The sequence below is a fragment of the Protomyctophum bolini genome (assembly GCF_963924005.1).
Source record: "Protomyctophum bolini genome assembly, chromosome: 10".
Lineage (NCBI taxonomy): Eukaryota > Metazoa > Chordata > Actinopteri > Myctophiformes > Myctophidae > Protomyctophum > Protomyctophum bolini.
In genome coordinates this window covers 8,026,974-8,041,696 of record NC_137871.1, presented here as the reverse complement: position 1 = coordinate 8,041,696, position 14,723 = coordinate 8,026,974, and the positions used below count along the sequence as shown (strand labels likewise).

General features: G+C 44.6%; 1 protein-coding gene across 1 annotated transcript in view; it reads right to left on the bottom strand.

Annotated features, from left to right (window-relative positions):
• Nucleotides 1-14,723, bottom strand: part of LOC308323109 (teneurin-3) — a 223,061-nt gene that overhangs the window by 15,771 nt on the left and 192,567 nt on the right. The window contains 3 exon segments of the mRNA XM_080774726.1: nucleotides 861-1,036; nucleotides 3,138-4,030; nucleotides 14,113-14,267. Coding sequence (XP_080630852.1) covers nucleotides 861-1,036; nucleotides 3,138-4,030; nucleotides 14,113-14,267 — 1,224 coding nt within the window.

The following is a 14,723-nucleotide window of genomic DNA, read 5'->3' as shown; positions in this document are numbered from 1 at the left end:
ATTAAATAGATTATTTCCAACCAGGGAAACTCCCCCCTGTCAGGTGTAAAAGAGCAACTTGGACACTCAAGCATGAAGGAAGCATGAGTTAAGTCCGTTGCTCTCCCCAGGTTGGCGGAGGGTGTGTAGAGCCCAGGATCACAGTAGATGATTGACACAGGGGTGAAAAATGGGTTACAAAATCGTGGGATAAAAAATATATATAAAAAAAAAAAATAGATTATTTCGCAATTATTTGTACATAATGACAATTCATCGTCAACTAAAACGATTGTGACAGCCCTTAAGCCCTGCTATAGTCTATAGAAGGAAAATGGGCACATCTAGACGTGAGCCCCACAGAAAGAAGTGGACACCGATACGCTGCTTCTACCTTTAGTCATCATCAATGCCGTCGTCTGTCAGGCACCGCGCAGTGCTGCACGATTTAACCTCACTGCCCCGACGACCCCACAAGAACATTACGTATAACCACTTTAGAGATGGCAGCTCAAATAAAAGCTTGTGCCTGTGGAGTCACACAGCATCTGAATCCTTCTGCAGCATGTGCATGTTGTCAAGTGGTTATCTTAAATTCCTAAAATGTCTATCTATAATTATATTGCACACTATATATGACATGGTAGGAGGCAAGCCGTAGTCTGTCACATGATGTCCTAGACATGGGAGCCTCAGTGCTATTATTGTTATACTGAAGAACAACATTAGTAGTTAGTTATGTTATTAGTTCAGAGACTTCAGACCATTGCAAACATCTGAAGGCTGAGAATAGTCACTATCACAGTGGAGCCGTAGTTCAACAAGCATGCAGTGAAGAACAAGGTGTGTGTTGTGTGCGTGCGTGTCTGTGTGCGTCCTACCCTGAGCCAGGGTGTAGAAGGCACGGATGGTTGAGGTGTTGGTGGTTATGCTGATCTCCTCCTCGCTCAGCGAGCTCTCGATGTCCACGGTCAGAGCACTGTATAAGTCTGTGTACAAGTTATTCACCATGCCGGTAGGGAAGGTCACATTCATTAGCCTCCCATCACTGTCGTAGCTGCGAGGTGCAAGAGGAGAGAAGACAGGACATTAAATTATCACCACTCTTTAGACCTAGTGAACGAGACCGCTCTCTTTTCCTGTAATTCGAATGTCAAATGTCAATTATCACTCGGAAAGAAAAGAGAGAATGTTCCCAATTTAGAGATTGCCTAAAGAGGCTTGCCATATCAAAGCACAGTGTTCATCAAACGCAGGCTGAGGGAGAATTCAGTGTGTCATCAGCTGTCAATTTCTAGATTAAAAACACACACACTTGTGACGGTCATATACATTTTACATTAATTCAATTTGGATGATTGATGTGTAATTTCAGTGTCATTGACCGGGGGCTGTTGCAGTCGCTACTGTGGATGTCATTTATAATTATTCTTAATGTTACATCACAGCCTCAAACTGAACTACTGTATATCTAGATGACATTCCAGACATTTTATTTGTTTGTTTGTTTATTTATTTAATTGAATGTATGCAAATCAATTCCATATGAAATAACTAGGACTTTATGTCCCTTCGCTGCAGCCACCTGACCTCTGGAAAATTTATGGATATTATAAGATATAGGTTTAATAAAATACTGCATAATTGAGGCATCCCTTTGGGTTATTACAGACCTAACAGGGCTCATTTTACAGATGGGAGGCAATTTCTTTTTAATTAGGTTTCAATTAATTGTGCACCCTAAAGCAGTAGGCAGGTAAGTAAGGACAGCAATTATAGACTCAACTGGTCCTGGGCTATGGGAAACAGACGCACGCACGCACGCTTACACTCATCCATACGCACACGCACAAGCACACATCACACACAGTTTTTTCACCTCCAAGTTTTATTCACCTGATACTGCAAAATATAGCTGTCTAAATAGGTTGACAGTCAAGTGCCGGACTAAAGTGGAAGTTCATTAAATAAAACCTACAACTGGAAGCTCAACTCCAGGTTCTCCTTCAATCAACCATGAAGGACATGCCATAACGTTCTATATTCGTTCTAAATATCAATTTAGAGTTTGAAACTGTTTATTATTCTGATGAGAATCACCATGAGGATATTGCAAGTGTCCCAACTAATTGGCAAAACACTTTCATTTTAATGATAATATAACAACAACAATAATATCAATTAAAAAAAAAATATATAATTATGTTAAAAAGTAAATTCTTTACAACTTCGGAAAAAGGAGTTTCTTTGTGAGAGCGATAAATTAACTTAATGTTAGTTCCACTGATCGAAGCCGGAACGCAAATAAATTAAACCCTCTGAAATGCATGCACGCCCACCCATCTGACCACAACCACAGCCAGTGAGAGGGCTGCACTTTCCAGAGTTTCAAGTGGGCCCTGATTCAGAAAAGGTTGGGAATCACTGGTTTATTCAATTGTACATGCTTGCAAAAAGTGGACAGTTTGTTTCGGCACGTGGAACACCCAGTATTTGAACCCGGGTCACCGGTGTGGAAAGCTAACATCGTAACCACTAAGCCAAAGGGCATTCTCTATGATCTGTGGGACATAACCATCAGGCTGAGGTTGTGAGTCACTCTGCTACACATGCCACTCACTAGAATGAAGTCCGTTTTATCTGAACTAACTAACTTATATGATTAAATCAATTTTTGGTGCTGGATCCATCCAGATAAATGTTTTACATCTCTCTGATAAAATATTAAATTGAAATGCAGTGTAATCCAGTTCAGTGGAGTGTGACAAGCTCCTTAGGTCCTACACAATGAAGGCTAATTCCGACTTTGTCACCTTTCAACATTTTCATTTACAACTGAAAAAACTAAAAGTAAATTCAGTCAAGCGAGACAGGTGTGAGGAAGTATGAATTGAACTGAATCAGTTACTTTCTTTCTTTTATTATTATATTTTGAAAGACTATGGTGGGATGGTTTTTGTTTACTTTTTAAATCAGTGTATATAAACATAGTATAAATATATTACGGTTCTCAAAGTGGGATCTGAAGATCCTCAGGGTTCCTTGAAAGGGGTTCCAAACGGACCCTTACAGGTCTGTAACTCTGAGTTACGGGGGGGGTTCTTGACATTAAAAAGTTTGAGAAACTCTAAACTAATATATTAACTCAATGTACTCACTCATAGAATGTTGTCCAGCCAATCTCCGAGGTCTTGGTCGCGAGCAGGCCGTTGTTGCCGTGGTAGGTGAGGAGCGCCAGCTCCTGCCCCTGGGCGGTCAGGGTCTTCAGGCCCCCATTGGTCCCCATGCTCATCCAGATCACCTGGTTGTCGGGGGCGACGATGCGGACCGGCATGCGACTGGCGTCCCTGCGGATCCGCAGGGTGTTGCCGCTGCTGTCCGTCACCGCCGTGACGTCGCCCTCGGCGCTGTAGCCGAACGTGTACTTGAAGTCTCCCGTGAGCAGGCTGGACGTGTGCTGGTGCGTTCCGTTGACGTCGAACGCGTACAGTTCCTGGGCGTCGGGGGAGGCGACCTCGTACTGCTGGAGGCTGGCCCCCGACGTGGTCGCCGCCGGCCCGTTCCTGGAGATGGCCCGGATGCGGATGTTCCCCAGGTCCGCCACGTACAGCGCCCCGTCGGGGCCGGCCACCAGGGAGGACGGGGCGTTGAGCCGGGCGTCCTTGGCGTACCCGTCGCCCGTCTGGTAGCAGTCGCAGTTGGCGTCGTTCTTGCAGTCGCAGTCGGACGGGGCGCCGGCCATGTGGGTGATCTCGCCGTCCGCGGACACCATCCGGATGCGGCTCATCTTCCGCTCGTCCGTCTCGGCGACATAGAAGGCTCCGTGGTACGACACGGCGATGGCGACGGCCGACTCCAGCGGCGTCAGCAGCGCCCGCTGGCCTCCGGCCACGCCACGGTCCATTCCGGCCAGCGGGCAGTGGACCGGGCGCCCGGCCGCGATGCTCACCTGGCCGTTCTCGGTGATGCGCAGGACAATGTTGTTGTCCAGGACGTAGAGAGAGTTGTCCATGGGGCTGAAGGAGAGGTCAGTGGGCCACTCCAAGATAACCTGCAACATTAAACATTTAGATTAGTTAATCTGCCGTGACAATCTGCAGTGAAAAAAGGACAGTGTGTTCTGTCATAATCTGAATCCATCTAGTCAAAAATGACCTCAAGAGGCATCCAAGATGGTGCATCAGAAAGTTCCTGCCCAGTGCCCACCCCCATGGTAGAATGGGGTTACCATTCCCGCATAATGCCTCTGGGCTTGACCGGACACTTGTGTTTAAATTGTAAGTGGGAAGCATTTAGTCTTTAGTAACTTTCTTGGCTTTGTAAAGGAAAATATTATGTGAAACTATAACAGCCTGTCTGTCTTCGATCCATCACATTGATCCATCACATCCAGCACATCTGGAAGATGTAAGAAATTACCTGAAGATTTAAAAAGCATTTCTCTTATTCATTTATTTTCTTTTTGTATTTGCCATTTCATTTGGATTATGAACGAATTCATTATGTGATATGCTTCACAGTGACATCTTCAAACATATCTTAATAGTCTATGGTCAATTAAAAAAAAGATATTAAATATTAGACTAGAGTGCACTTGGGAGTCTCCAGAATCTTTGGTCATGATAATAAATCTAACAATCCCTCTTTTTGCTATGCTGTCTCTTATGCAGCATGCATGAGTGTACAGTATATGTCATTTGTAAGTTGATTAGCGGTATACTGTGGTTACTTTGCGCCCTATGCACCGTCCCAGCCTTTTCGATGCGTATGCACCGTCCCAGCAATGACTAATGACTAGACATACGTATACATATACATTATACTATATAGAGTATGTAGTTGTAATTTGATTAGCAGTATACTGTGGTTACTTGGTGCCAAAAAGTGACAGCCGTCTTTTTCAACCGTTTTTATGTGTATGCAAATCTGTGCCTGGTTTGCTGGGACCAGATTACACATTACGTCATCGTTGAGAGCTGGGACCAGAGTACATGGTGTGTATATGTATGACTAGCTCTCAGTGATTACGTAAGTGTGTATATGTATGACTAGCTCTCAGTGATGACGTAAGAGAAATGGTCATCTGTGTAATCTGTCCCAGCAGACCAGGCACAGATTTTCAAACTACAAATTTCAAATTACAACTACATATAGAGTATGTAGTTGTAATTTGATTAGCAGTATACTGTGGTTACTTGGTGCCAAAAAGTGACAGCCGTCTTTTTCAACCGTTTTTATGTGTATGCAAATCTGTGCCTGGTTTGCTGGGACCAGATTACACACTCTGGGACTCTCAACGATGACGTGATTGCTCAAAGCGCTTTACAATGGTTCATTCATTCATACGTTGGGAGGCGAAAGTTGAACCTTCACCTCCCAATGTCCTATAGACAGCTAGCCCTTAGGACAGCTTAACTTAGGACAGAACTTACGTTCTGGTGGTGCAACCCACTACTGTTCTGCTGTTGCCTGTCTGTGTTTATTTCTCTCCATGAATATGCCCAAATATGGCCAATGAGATTGTGTGAAATCATTAGCTATCGTACAATATGACGTAATCATGCAATGACATCACAACCACATTATTGTTGTTTATAAATAATTGTCCGATACACTAAACATCAGTTAGTGATTTGCAACAAGGAAACCTGAGCTGCCTTCATCCTAACAAGTTCATCCGTAAACTAGCTGTCAACGCTCATTGACGGTGGAGCTGCTGTGTGAAATGTTTCACTGGACGATACATCTGGAAGGAGAACATAGAGAGGACCAGGCTGCTGCTGTGGTGGTCGGACACCGGATCTACTGCTTTGGAGGAGACGTAAACCAGATGGATCACATTGAAGTACACGTCTTCAACACAGTGTCTTTATGCTGGAGGAAGTTGACCCCAGGGATCTCTGGAACAGGAGAACCTCACCTTGAGGTTCCCTCCAGACGCCGGGACCACACAGCTGTGCTGATTGAAGACACTGTCTACGTCTGTGGAGGGAGGTCTTTCATTAATTTCTGCATTGACCTTCATGAATTTGATGTCGACGCCCACAGATGGTTCAAACCACAGGTTTCTGGAACCGTTCCAGATGGGAGGTGGTGCCACTCAGCCTGTGTTTTGGGGAAGGTCATATTCATCCATGGAGGATTGACCCAGACTGGACCCACTAATGACATCTACAAGTTGGACTCCACCACAATGGTCTGGACTTTAATCAACACCAGAGGAACTCCACCTCCTGATTCATACTGTCACTCTGCTACCATCATCGGGACAAAGATGTTTGTATTTGGAGGCTGGGGGTGGGGTCACTATCACAACACCATCAGAGTGTTTGACACAGAGACCAACCAGTGGATGAACACACCTTCTACACAGCATCTTACAACAGGACGCTATGGTCATTCCGCCTTTACCTACAATGGAGAGCTGTGCATATTTGGTGGCTACAACGATAACCAGTACTTCAATTATCTGCAGATATTCAACGCAAAAACCTTCTCCTGGAAGAAGGTTGAGCCCAAGGGGAAACGCCCACATCAGATGAGGAATATGTGCTGTTGCATGCTGGGAGATCGTGTCATCCTCTTTGGAGGAGTCAACACCCCAGGTGACCTGTATGTCTTAGACTTCAGTCCTAGCCTCAAGACATTATGCAAGCTGGCAGTTATTCAGTACGGTCTGGATCAGTCTGGACTCACACACGACATCAGGTGGGAACTGGCAGCCATGACTGGCAACAGAAGCTGAGAAAATAACATAGTCCTCTAAACAAAGGGCATTAAGCAACTAGTCCACTAGTTTACTAGTAAATCCACTAGTGGACCTTGTTGGTACTACCGTACTAGTTGATTAATTTTTTTATTTTGTAGGCCTCAAGATCAGGTATAATAGTATAGTTATAGTCACCAATGTACACCGTTTTTACAAATATTAATTTCACACGAAGGTCAAATGACCCTTCATGATGTTGGGAAGGAAAAACAATTAGCCTAACTCAGGAACACCAGAGGAGAAAACCTTTTCTTTATGAGTTAATAGTGTCATCTTACATTTCATATATCTTGTATAACTATATGAATATAAGAGCGCCCCTCACTTCACACAGGTGTGATGTTTTTTTTTAGGACAGTCTCTACACACTACTAGTTACGTTGTGCCTTAAACGGTGGTGGTGCAACACACTTTAGTAAGCCACTAGTTACAAACTAACTAGTAGTTAGTGAGCCTCTAGTAAGGACTCAACTCCCTAACTTAGGACAGAACTTACGTTCTGGTGGTGTAACCCACTACTGTTCTGGTGTTGCCCGTCTGTGTTTATTTCTCTCCATGAATATGCCCAAATATGGCCAATGAGATTGTGTGAAATCATTAGCTATCGTACGATATGACGTAATCATGCAATGACATCACAACCATATCATTGTTGTTAATAAATACTTGTCCGATACACTAAACATCAGTTAGTGACTTGCAACAAGGAAACCTGAGCTGCCTTCATCCCAACAAGTTCATCCGTAAACTAGCTGTCAACGCTCATTGGCGGTGGAGCTGCTGTGTGAAATGTTTCACTGGACGATACATCTGGAAGGAGAACATAGAGAGGACCAGGCTGCTGCTGTGGTGGTCGGACACCAGATCTACTGCTTTGGAGGAGACGGAAACCAGATGGATCACATTGTGAAGTACACGTCTTCAACACAGTGTCTTTATGCTGGAGGAAGTTGACCCCAGGGACACCTGGAACAGGAGAACCTCACCTTGAGGTTCCCTCCAGACGCCGGGACCACACAGCTGTGCTGATTGAAGACACTGTCTACCTCTGGGGAGGGAGGACTAATAATTTCTGCAATGACCTTCATGAATTTGATGTCGACGCGCACAGATGGTTCAAACCACAGGTTTCTGGAACCGTTCCAGAGGGGCGGTACTACCACTCAGCCTGTGTGTTGGGGAAGGTCATGTTCATCCATGGAGGATTGACCAGACTGGACCCACTAATGACATCTACAAGTTGGACTCCACCACAATGGTCTGGACTTTAATCAACACCAGAGGAACTCCACCTTCTGATTCATGGCGGTGTCACTCTGCCACCATCATTGGGACAAAGATGTTTGTATTTGGGGGCTGGAGGTGGGGTCAGACCTACAACACCATTACAGTGTTTGACACAGAGGCCAACCAGTGGATGAACACACCTTCTACACAGCTGCTTCCAGAAGGACGCTATGGCCATTCCGCCTTTACCTACAATGGAGAGCTGTGCATATTTGGTGGCTACAACGATGACCAGTACTTCAATGATCTGCAGATATTCAACGCAAAAACCTTCTCCTGGAAGAAGGTTGAGCCCAAGGGGAAACGCCCACATGAGATGAGGAATATGTGCTGTTGCATGCTGGGAGATCGTGTCATCCTCTTTGGAGGAGTCAACAGACCAGCTGACCTGTATGTCTTAGACTTCAGTCCCAGCCTCAAGACATTATGCAAGCTGGCAGTTATTCAGTACGGTCTGGAGCAGTCTGGACTCACACACGACGTCAGGTGGGAACTGGCAGCCATGACTGGCAACATGAAGCTGAGAAAATAACAGTCCTCTAAACAAAGGGCATTAAGCAACTAGTCCACTAGTTTACTAGTAAATCCACTAGTGGACCTTGTTGGTACTACCGTACTAGTTGATTTATTTTTTTATTTTGTAGGCCTCAAGATCAGGTATAATAGTATAGTTATAGTCACCAATGTACACCGTTTTTACAAATATTAATTTCCAAAAAAAATAAGTAAGTAGTAAACTAGTAAAAACTAGAACTGCACTCTGCCGAGTGCATACTTGCTTGTTGCACACTAGTAGGCCATAAATGGCCTACTAGTGCGCAAGCAGAGCGCGCAAGTACTTTCGACCGCTACAAACCGCTACAAACTGTCAAATCTCAGTTTCTGCCTCTATGTACAGTAGTTAGTAGTGGTCGGTAGAGTACTAGCGTCTTATCAGACACTCCATGACAGGTCTTTATTCTGTAGTCTGTTGCCCCAGGGTCTTTCAGTCTGGCCTGAGTCTGGTCTTCACTGGCTCTTAGCTTCCTATGAAATCTGCTTAATGAACAATATTCTTCTGTGACATTACAAATGCTTTGTTCTCATATTATTCAGCGGGCATCGCAGCGTTCTGCTGACCTCCCAGAACATCACATACAGTCTCAGTCTCTCTCTCTCTCTCTCTCTCTCTCGCCTCCATGCACTGAAAACACAGATTGTCTTGCATTTTCCTAAAACAATGTATAGTTTCTTCTCTCCTCTCCATGTATGTGCGTGCATAATGTCTTCCGCTATCACACATGAAATGGAAACGCTTGGTACATCTGCTGTCTAGGCACTGCGGCTTGTTTCACCCTTTGACTTGGCACTGCTGGGCGGCTTGTAAAGTTGGTGATCTAAGCAGTTTAAAACTTATCCTACAATTGCACTTGTAAGTCCCTCCGGACAAGAGCGTCAGCTAAACGTCTAAAATGTAAAGCGGTTAAAGATAAAACTAATGAGAAAGCCCCAAGGTCATGTGTGATGGAGCTCATGGGGCACGGAGGTAAAGAGCCCTCCGATCCTGTTCCAATCTCATTCTCAACAGCCAGCCAGGGCACTTTTAAAAATTTCTCCTCCCACAGAGAGAACCTGATTATTATGTGATGTGCCACAAACACATTCGTTTTAATCTCATGAAAGCTTTTTCTTGGCTTTTATTTTCTTCGCCATTATTCCTGGGTGCCAGGTCTGAGGAGGGTGACGGTAATGGGAAGGACAGGGCAGATAAATACAGGAAGAGGACGGGGAGGAGCCTTTTGCAGCTCTGCTTCTTGCGTCTTCTAGTTATAGTTCACAGGTTTTCAAAGTGGGGGAAACGCAACGTTGTCTCAGAGTTCCACACAGGAGCTAACATTAATGTCATGTCAGAGCCACGATTCCCTAGAACTGTGAGCGGAAATCATCACTGTGGATGTGGTGGTGGTATTAATGTGAGTGTGCGATAAATATTCTGTAATGGCAATGTGGAAGTTTGACTCATGACAGCCACGCTGTATATCTAAACTGGCCAGATAAAATTATATTACGACCCTATATCTGCCGCTTTAATTGGAGAACCACGTTGTTGGCTGGATATAGGGCATGCAGAGTGACTCTTTCAAATCTGTTAAGTTAGCGTTAGCTCACTCAGCTGTACCAAATCCACTGCTGTGGCAAATCTGCTGATTAACATTAACGTTTACCACCCTCGTAATACCAAACAAGGCCCAAAAGGGCCAGGATGTCAATTAGGGCTGGGCAAGGCAATTGAATATCACAATATTCAAATACCTCAATATCGCTATTGTGATGTTTACAGTGGGGCACAAAAGGGGGCATGCATGCCCATGTTCAGTATGGGCGTATACTGTTGATATCAGCGATCTCCATAATATGGGCATAAAAGGGACTGACTGATAGAGATCCGAGGTCCGACCGCTATGTCCATAATGTGCATACAATCAATCAATCAATCAATCTTTATTTATATAGCACAATTCAGACAAAAAGTGCAGTTCAATGTGCTTCACAGGAAGAAAAGAAAGGAATACAAAAATATGGGACTGACCGACTTCAAGCGCAGTGGCAAGGACACGAGGGAGTGCGGTGCCTGTTGGCTCGAACCACTAGAAAAGTCAGGTAAATCATACAGTATTTAAAGTCATACTGTATATGACTAATTTAAGTAATCTATCGATTCATTTTAGTAGTCGTTTAGGGGACAAAACTGGTAGCTCCGTTGTCATTACAGTGTCAGTGTGTATGTTTGGCTATTTTCACAGAATAATTCCCTATTATGTCCAGCATAGGGACATTCATGTGGTTCAAGCTGGTCTTTTATATTATATAGTACTTCATTGCATGGAAAAGAAAACGTGAGTTTTACTCAAGCCGTGGCCCGTGACCCATACAAAATTGGTCCGTGACACACAAATGGGTTTCCGACCCACTGTTTGGGAAACGGTGCCTTAACCCCAGAATATTACAGCACACCTACAAACATCCTTGGCTGAGGTCATTAGAATTTCAAATGAGGAAACAGATTAGACTATAACAGTGGCACTGGCAGCCACTTCAAAACAGGCTCCACAATACAGAGATAAATTATTTTTATTTTTTATCTATCTTCTGCCATAACCTGAAAACTCATCTCTTCAAAAAACACTCTATATGAGTTCCCCACCCTCTTTCTCTCCCACAAATCACACCGCTATTTCTAATATCGAACTTTTCAAACGACACTGAAAAATGCGCCTGTTTGTTGATTTAGAAAAGAGAACGTATACCTTTTCCCCACTGGCTGTCCACCCCCTCCTCCTGACAAGCACTTCTCCATTATGCATGACCATTCCACAAACACAAGAATATTTGTTAGCTATATCAGGGATCTCATGTCAATCACACCGGATTTCATAGACATGCTATGATATCTTCATAAAGTGCTGTGAGTTTGAAACTTGATTCCTGTTGGTTGCTTGTCGGTGAGATTAAGTGAGGGTTATTCCAGAGTTGAACTGATTGTAGGCGAGTCTGCATTAAAATAACACCAGCTAATGTCCCAAACTTCAAAGTGAATTCTTAAACATTTTGTTGACACTCACTCGCAATCACCTGGAATCCACAAAACCCAGTAGTCACAGGTGTCTACTGTCTGAATGAATGTTGTGTCTATTTTATGGTTTACTATTAGAATGGGTGTTGTGTGTGCCTAATAATGTATAGTCTACTGTCCTGTGCGTCTTAAATTGGGCTCAGAGAGATTATCCACTATATGAACCTCATACTATCTATCTATAAAAGCACCGAAAAATATCTGTCTGTCTGTCCTTCTGTCTGTAGCCTATACACTTCCTTACAGATCACGTGGCAGCAGTGAAATGCATGTTGGGAGGGACACAGATTAATGTATGTATGGTCACAGTTTTCTGCGCAACATTCCCCTTGCCTTCCCCACGCACCGGCACCTCCCCGGTGTGCTCTGCTGAACCACACCGGGAAACCTCCCGACACGGCTATACTACATACACGCTCGACACCCAACACTGACACACAGGACTGAGGACGCCTCTCTCTCTCTCCTCTCTGTTGCTTTTCACTCCATAATTCTGTCTCTCTCCCCGCATCAACAGAGCTGGCATCGGCCAGGCGCATACTACAGTTATTATTTAACAACTGCGCTATGCGATGTTGGAACGTCACTCCATATCATAACTTCAAACCAAACGTGGGTCGAAACGCCTGGCCACTTCTGTGTGGAGTTTGCATGTTCTCCCCATGTCCCCTAGGGTAGATACCCTCACAAAAACATGCCGTAATCCTGGTCTCTAAAACTACCTCCCCCTGGCCAGCCGGGGCGCCTGATGGAGGGGAAAGGAACTGGTTGGAATAACGTGTCCCTTCCACGCGCTACGTCCGGCCGGGGAAATTCCCCTCTGTCAGGTGAAAAGAAGCAGCTTGGACTCCTCATGCATAGAAGGAGGCATGAGGTCAGTCCGCTGCCCCCCCCCAGGTTGGCAGAGGAAGTGTAGCGCCCAGGATTACTTAGATAATTGGCACTGGGTGAAAAAGAAAAACTGGGATACAAAATCGTGGGATAAAAATGTAAGTAAAAAAAGGTAACGCGAGGTTACAGATCTGTCACGGGCGCCACTGTTATTTTGACACCTTCAAACCAAACGCGGGGAATAACAGCACAGGCATTGTGGGCGGCAGACAGGCAGCTGCTACACACAGTGCATAGCCTACTACAGTTATTTTTTAACCACTTTGCATTGCAATGCGATGTTGGAACGTCACTCCATATCATAACTTCAAACCAAACGCGAGTGACACGCCTGGCCACTGACGACGTGCAGATCTCATCTTTCCTGCAGCTAATGTGAAACAATGAACAGCACGGCCAGTCATAACATATTAATAATACCATCCACCACTCCATGGAAGGGGAAGACACATCCCGTGCCGTCTGTAAAATTCAACGATAAAACACATACAGACAGATGCAATGACCAAAGTTTGGCTGCCTGTCGTCTGTCGACACCACTTGAGTAAAGATGGCAAGAGATTCACACATTCGCTCTTCCGGCCTCAATAGCTCAGGATCGAAACATTCCTATAAATCACAAAAAAACATCTCATTCTTATCCTGATTAGATAAAGAACAAACGACAACTTCATTTGAAGCGCAAACAGCCAACCTCCAAGCGGTTAGTTAGGGACCGTCTACAAAGTGCAACACCGAAAGTGAAAAATAAATATTCAATAACTTAATTTCTATGCAGAATATTGCCAACAAATCACACACATCAATGGTGTACTTATGATTGTACTACAGCATTTATTTGCGAATGAAAGGTTTAATTTATAGAGGCCTATGTTTAATATTTTTTTCCCATTGCCTTGCATAGGAAAATCTAAAAGGCTTTTGGTTTTATTTGATCGGTTCACCAGTAGCCGTTAGGGTTAACGGTTGGCCACTCACAACGTCATTATCCGTCCGTCCATCCATCCATCTCTATTAGCCTACTTTTGTGCCCAACCCAACTTCCCACGATCATATCTGAAAACAATTCCCTCCCTATCAGTAATGTGATCAATCAGGCAGGAGATATAGAAGTATCCAGAGCTCAACATGTCACTTCAGGGATAGCACTTACCCCGTAGCCATTATCTGAACTCATAGTATATGCATATAGCACTTTTAAAAAACTGAATGTAATTTCCTATGCTGCTGGTTTTTGTTTTTGTATTGTACTGTCCTTCTTGTTTGTGTATCTATGGTTGTCTGTATATGTTGAGTATGAACCAAGACAAATTCCTATCAACTTGTTGACATGGCAAATAAATTATTGAATCTTGAATCTTGAATCGCATTACCCACACTGAACATCATTTGCTGTTCATATATTCAGAACGGGTAAGGACTATAGTAACAAACACTGTATACTATATATTTGAAAGTAAGCCACTCGCTGGCACCGTGCCTTGAGACAACTTGTTGTGATTTGGCACCATAATTACAATCACATTGAATTGAATTGTGACATGTGAGCTACTGCACGTGGCACTTCAATCACCTGATTGATGTCCATGCTGCTGTCACAGGTGAGGGGGCGGGCAGACGTGAGGTCGTTGGAGCCGAGGAACGTGGAAATGATGCCGTTTTGATCCACCTTCCGGATGGTCGTTCCGTCTACGAAGTAAATCAAGCCATTCTTGTCCAAAGCGATGCCTGTTGAGACACCAGAGATGGAAGGGGGGGGGGGGGGGACGAAAGAGGGGGGTGGGGTGGGATGAGAAAGGTAAAGTGAGAACGGAGGTGGATGCGACCGATGCCCGCATCTCGCCACCACTCACATGACTCCGAGGACGGAACACGACGGATACATGTGTCGAGTTTGCCTTCCCATTATTCAGGTCACTGGAAAAAAGCACAGCCATCAATAATTGACGGGGCTGCTTTTCTGCTATTAAATAATTTCTCGGATAGAAAGTGGGAAAGGCTGTATTCATGCGGTATACGAGCGTGTTTCCGCCTGGCTCTCGTTATCTAACCCCCCCCCCCCCCCCACCCTCCACCCCCCCTCTCCACCCCTTTGCCCCGCCCATTCCCGAGGTCTAAAAACAGACCCGCGGGTAGCCGTGCCTCTGTGCCATCGAGTGGTGCGTTTGTCAGGACATTTTTGTT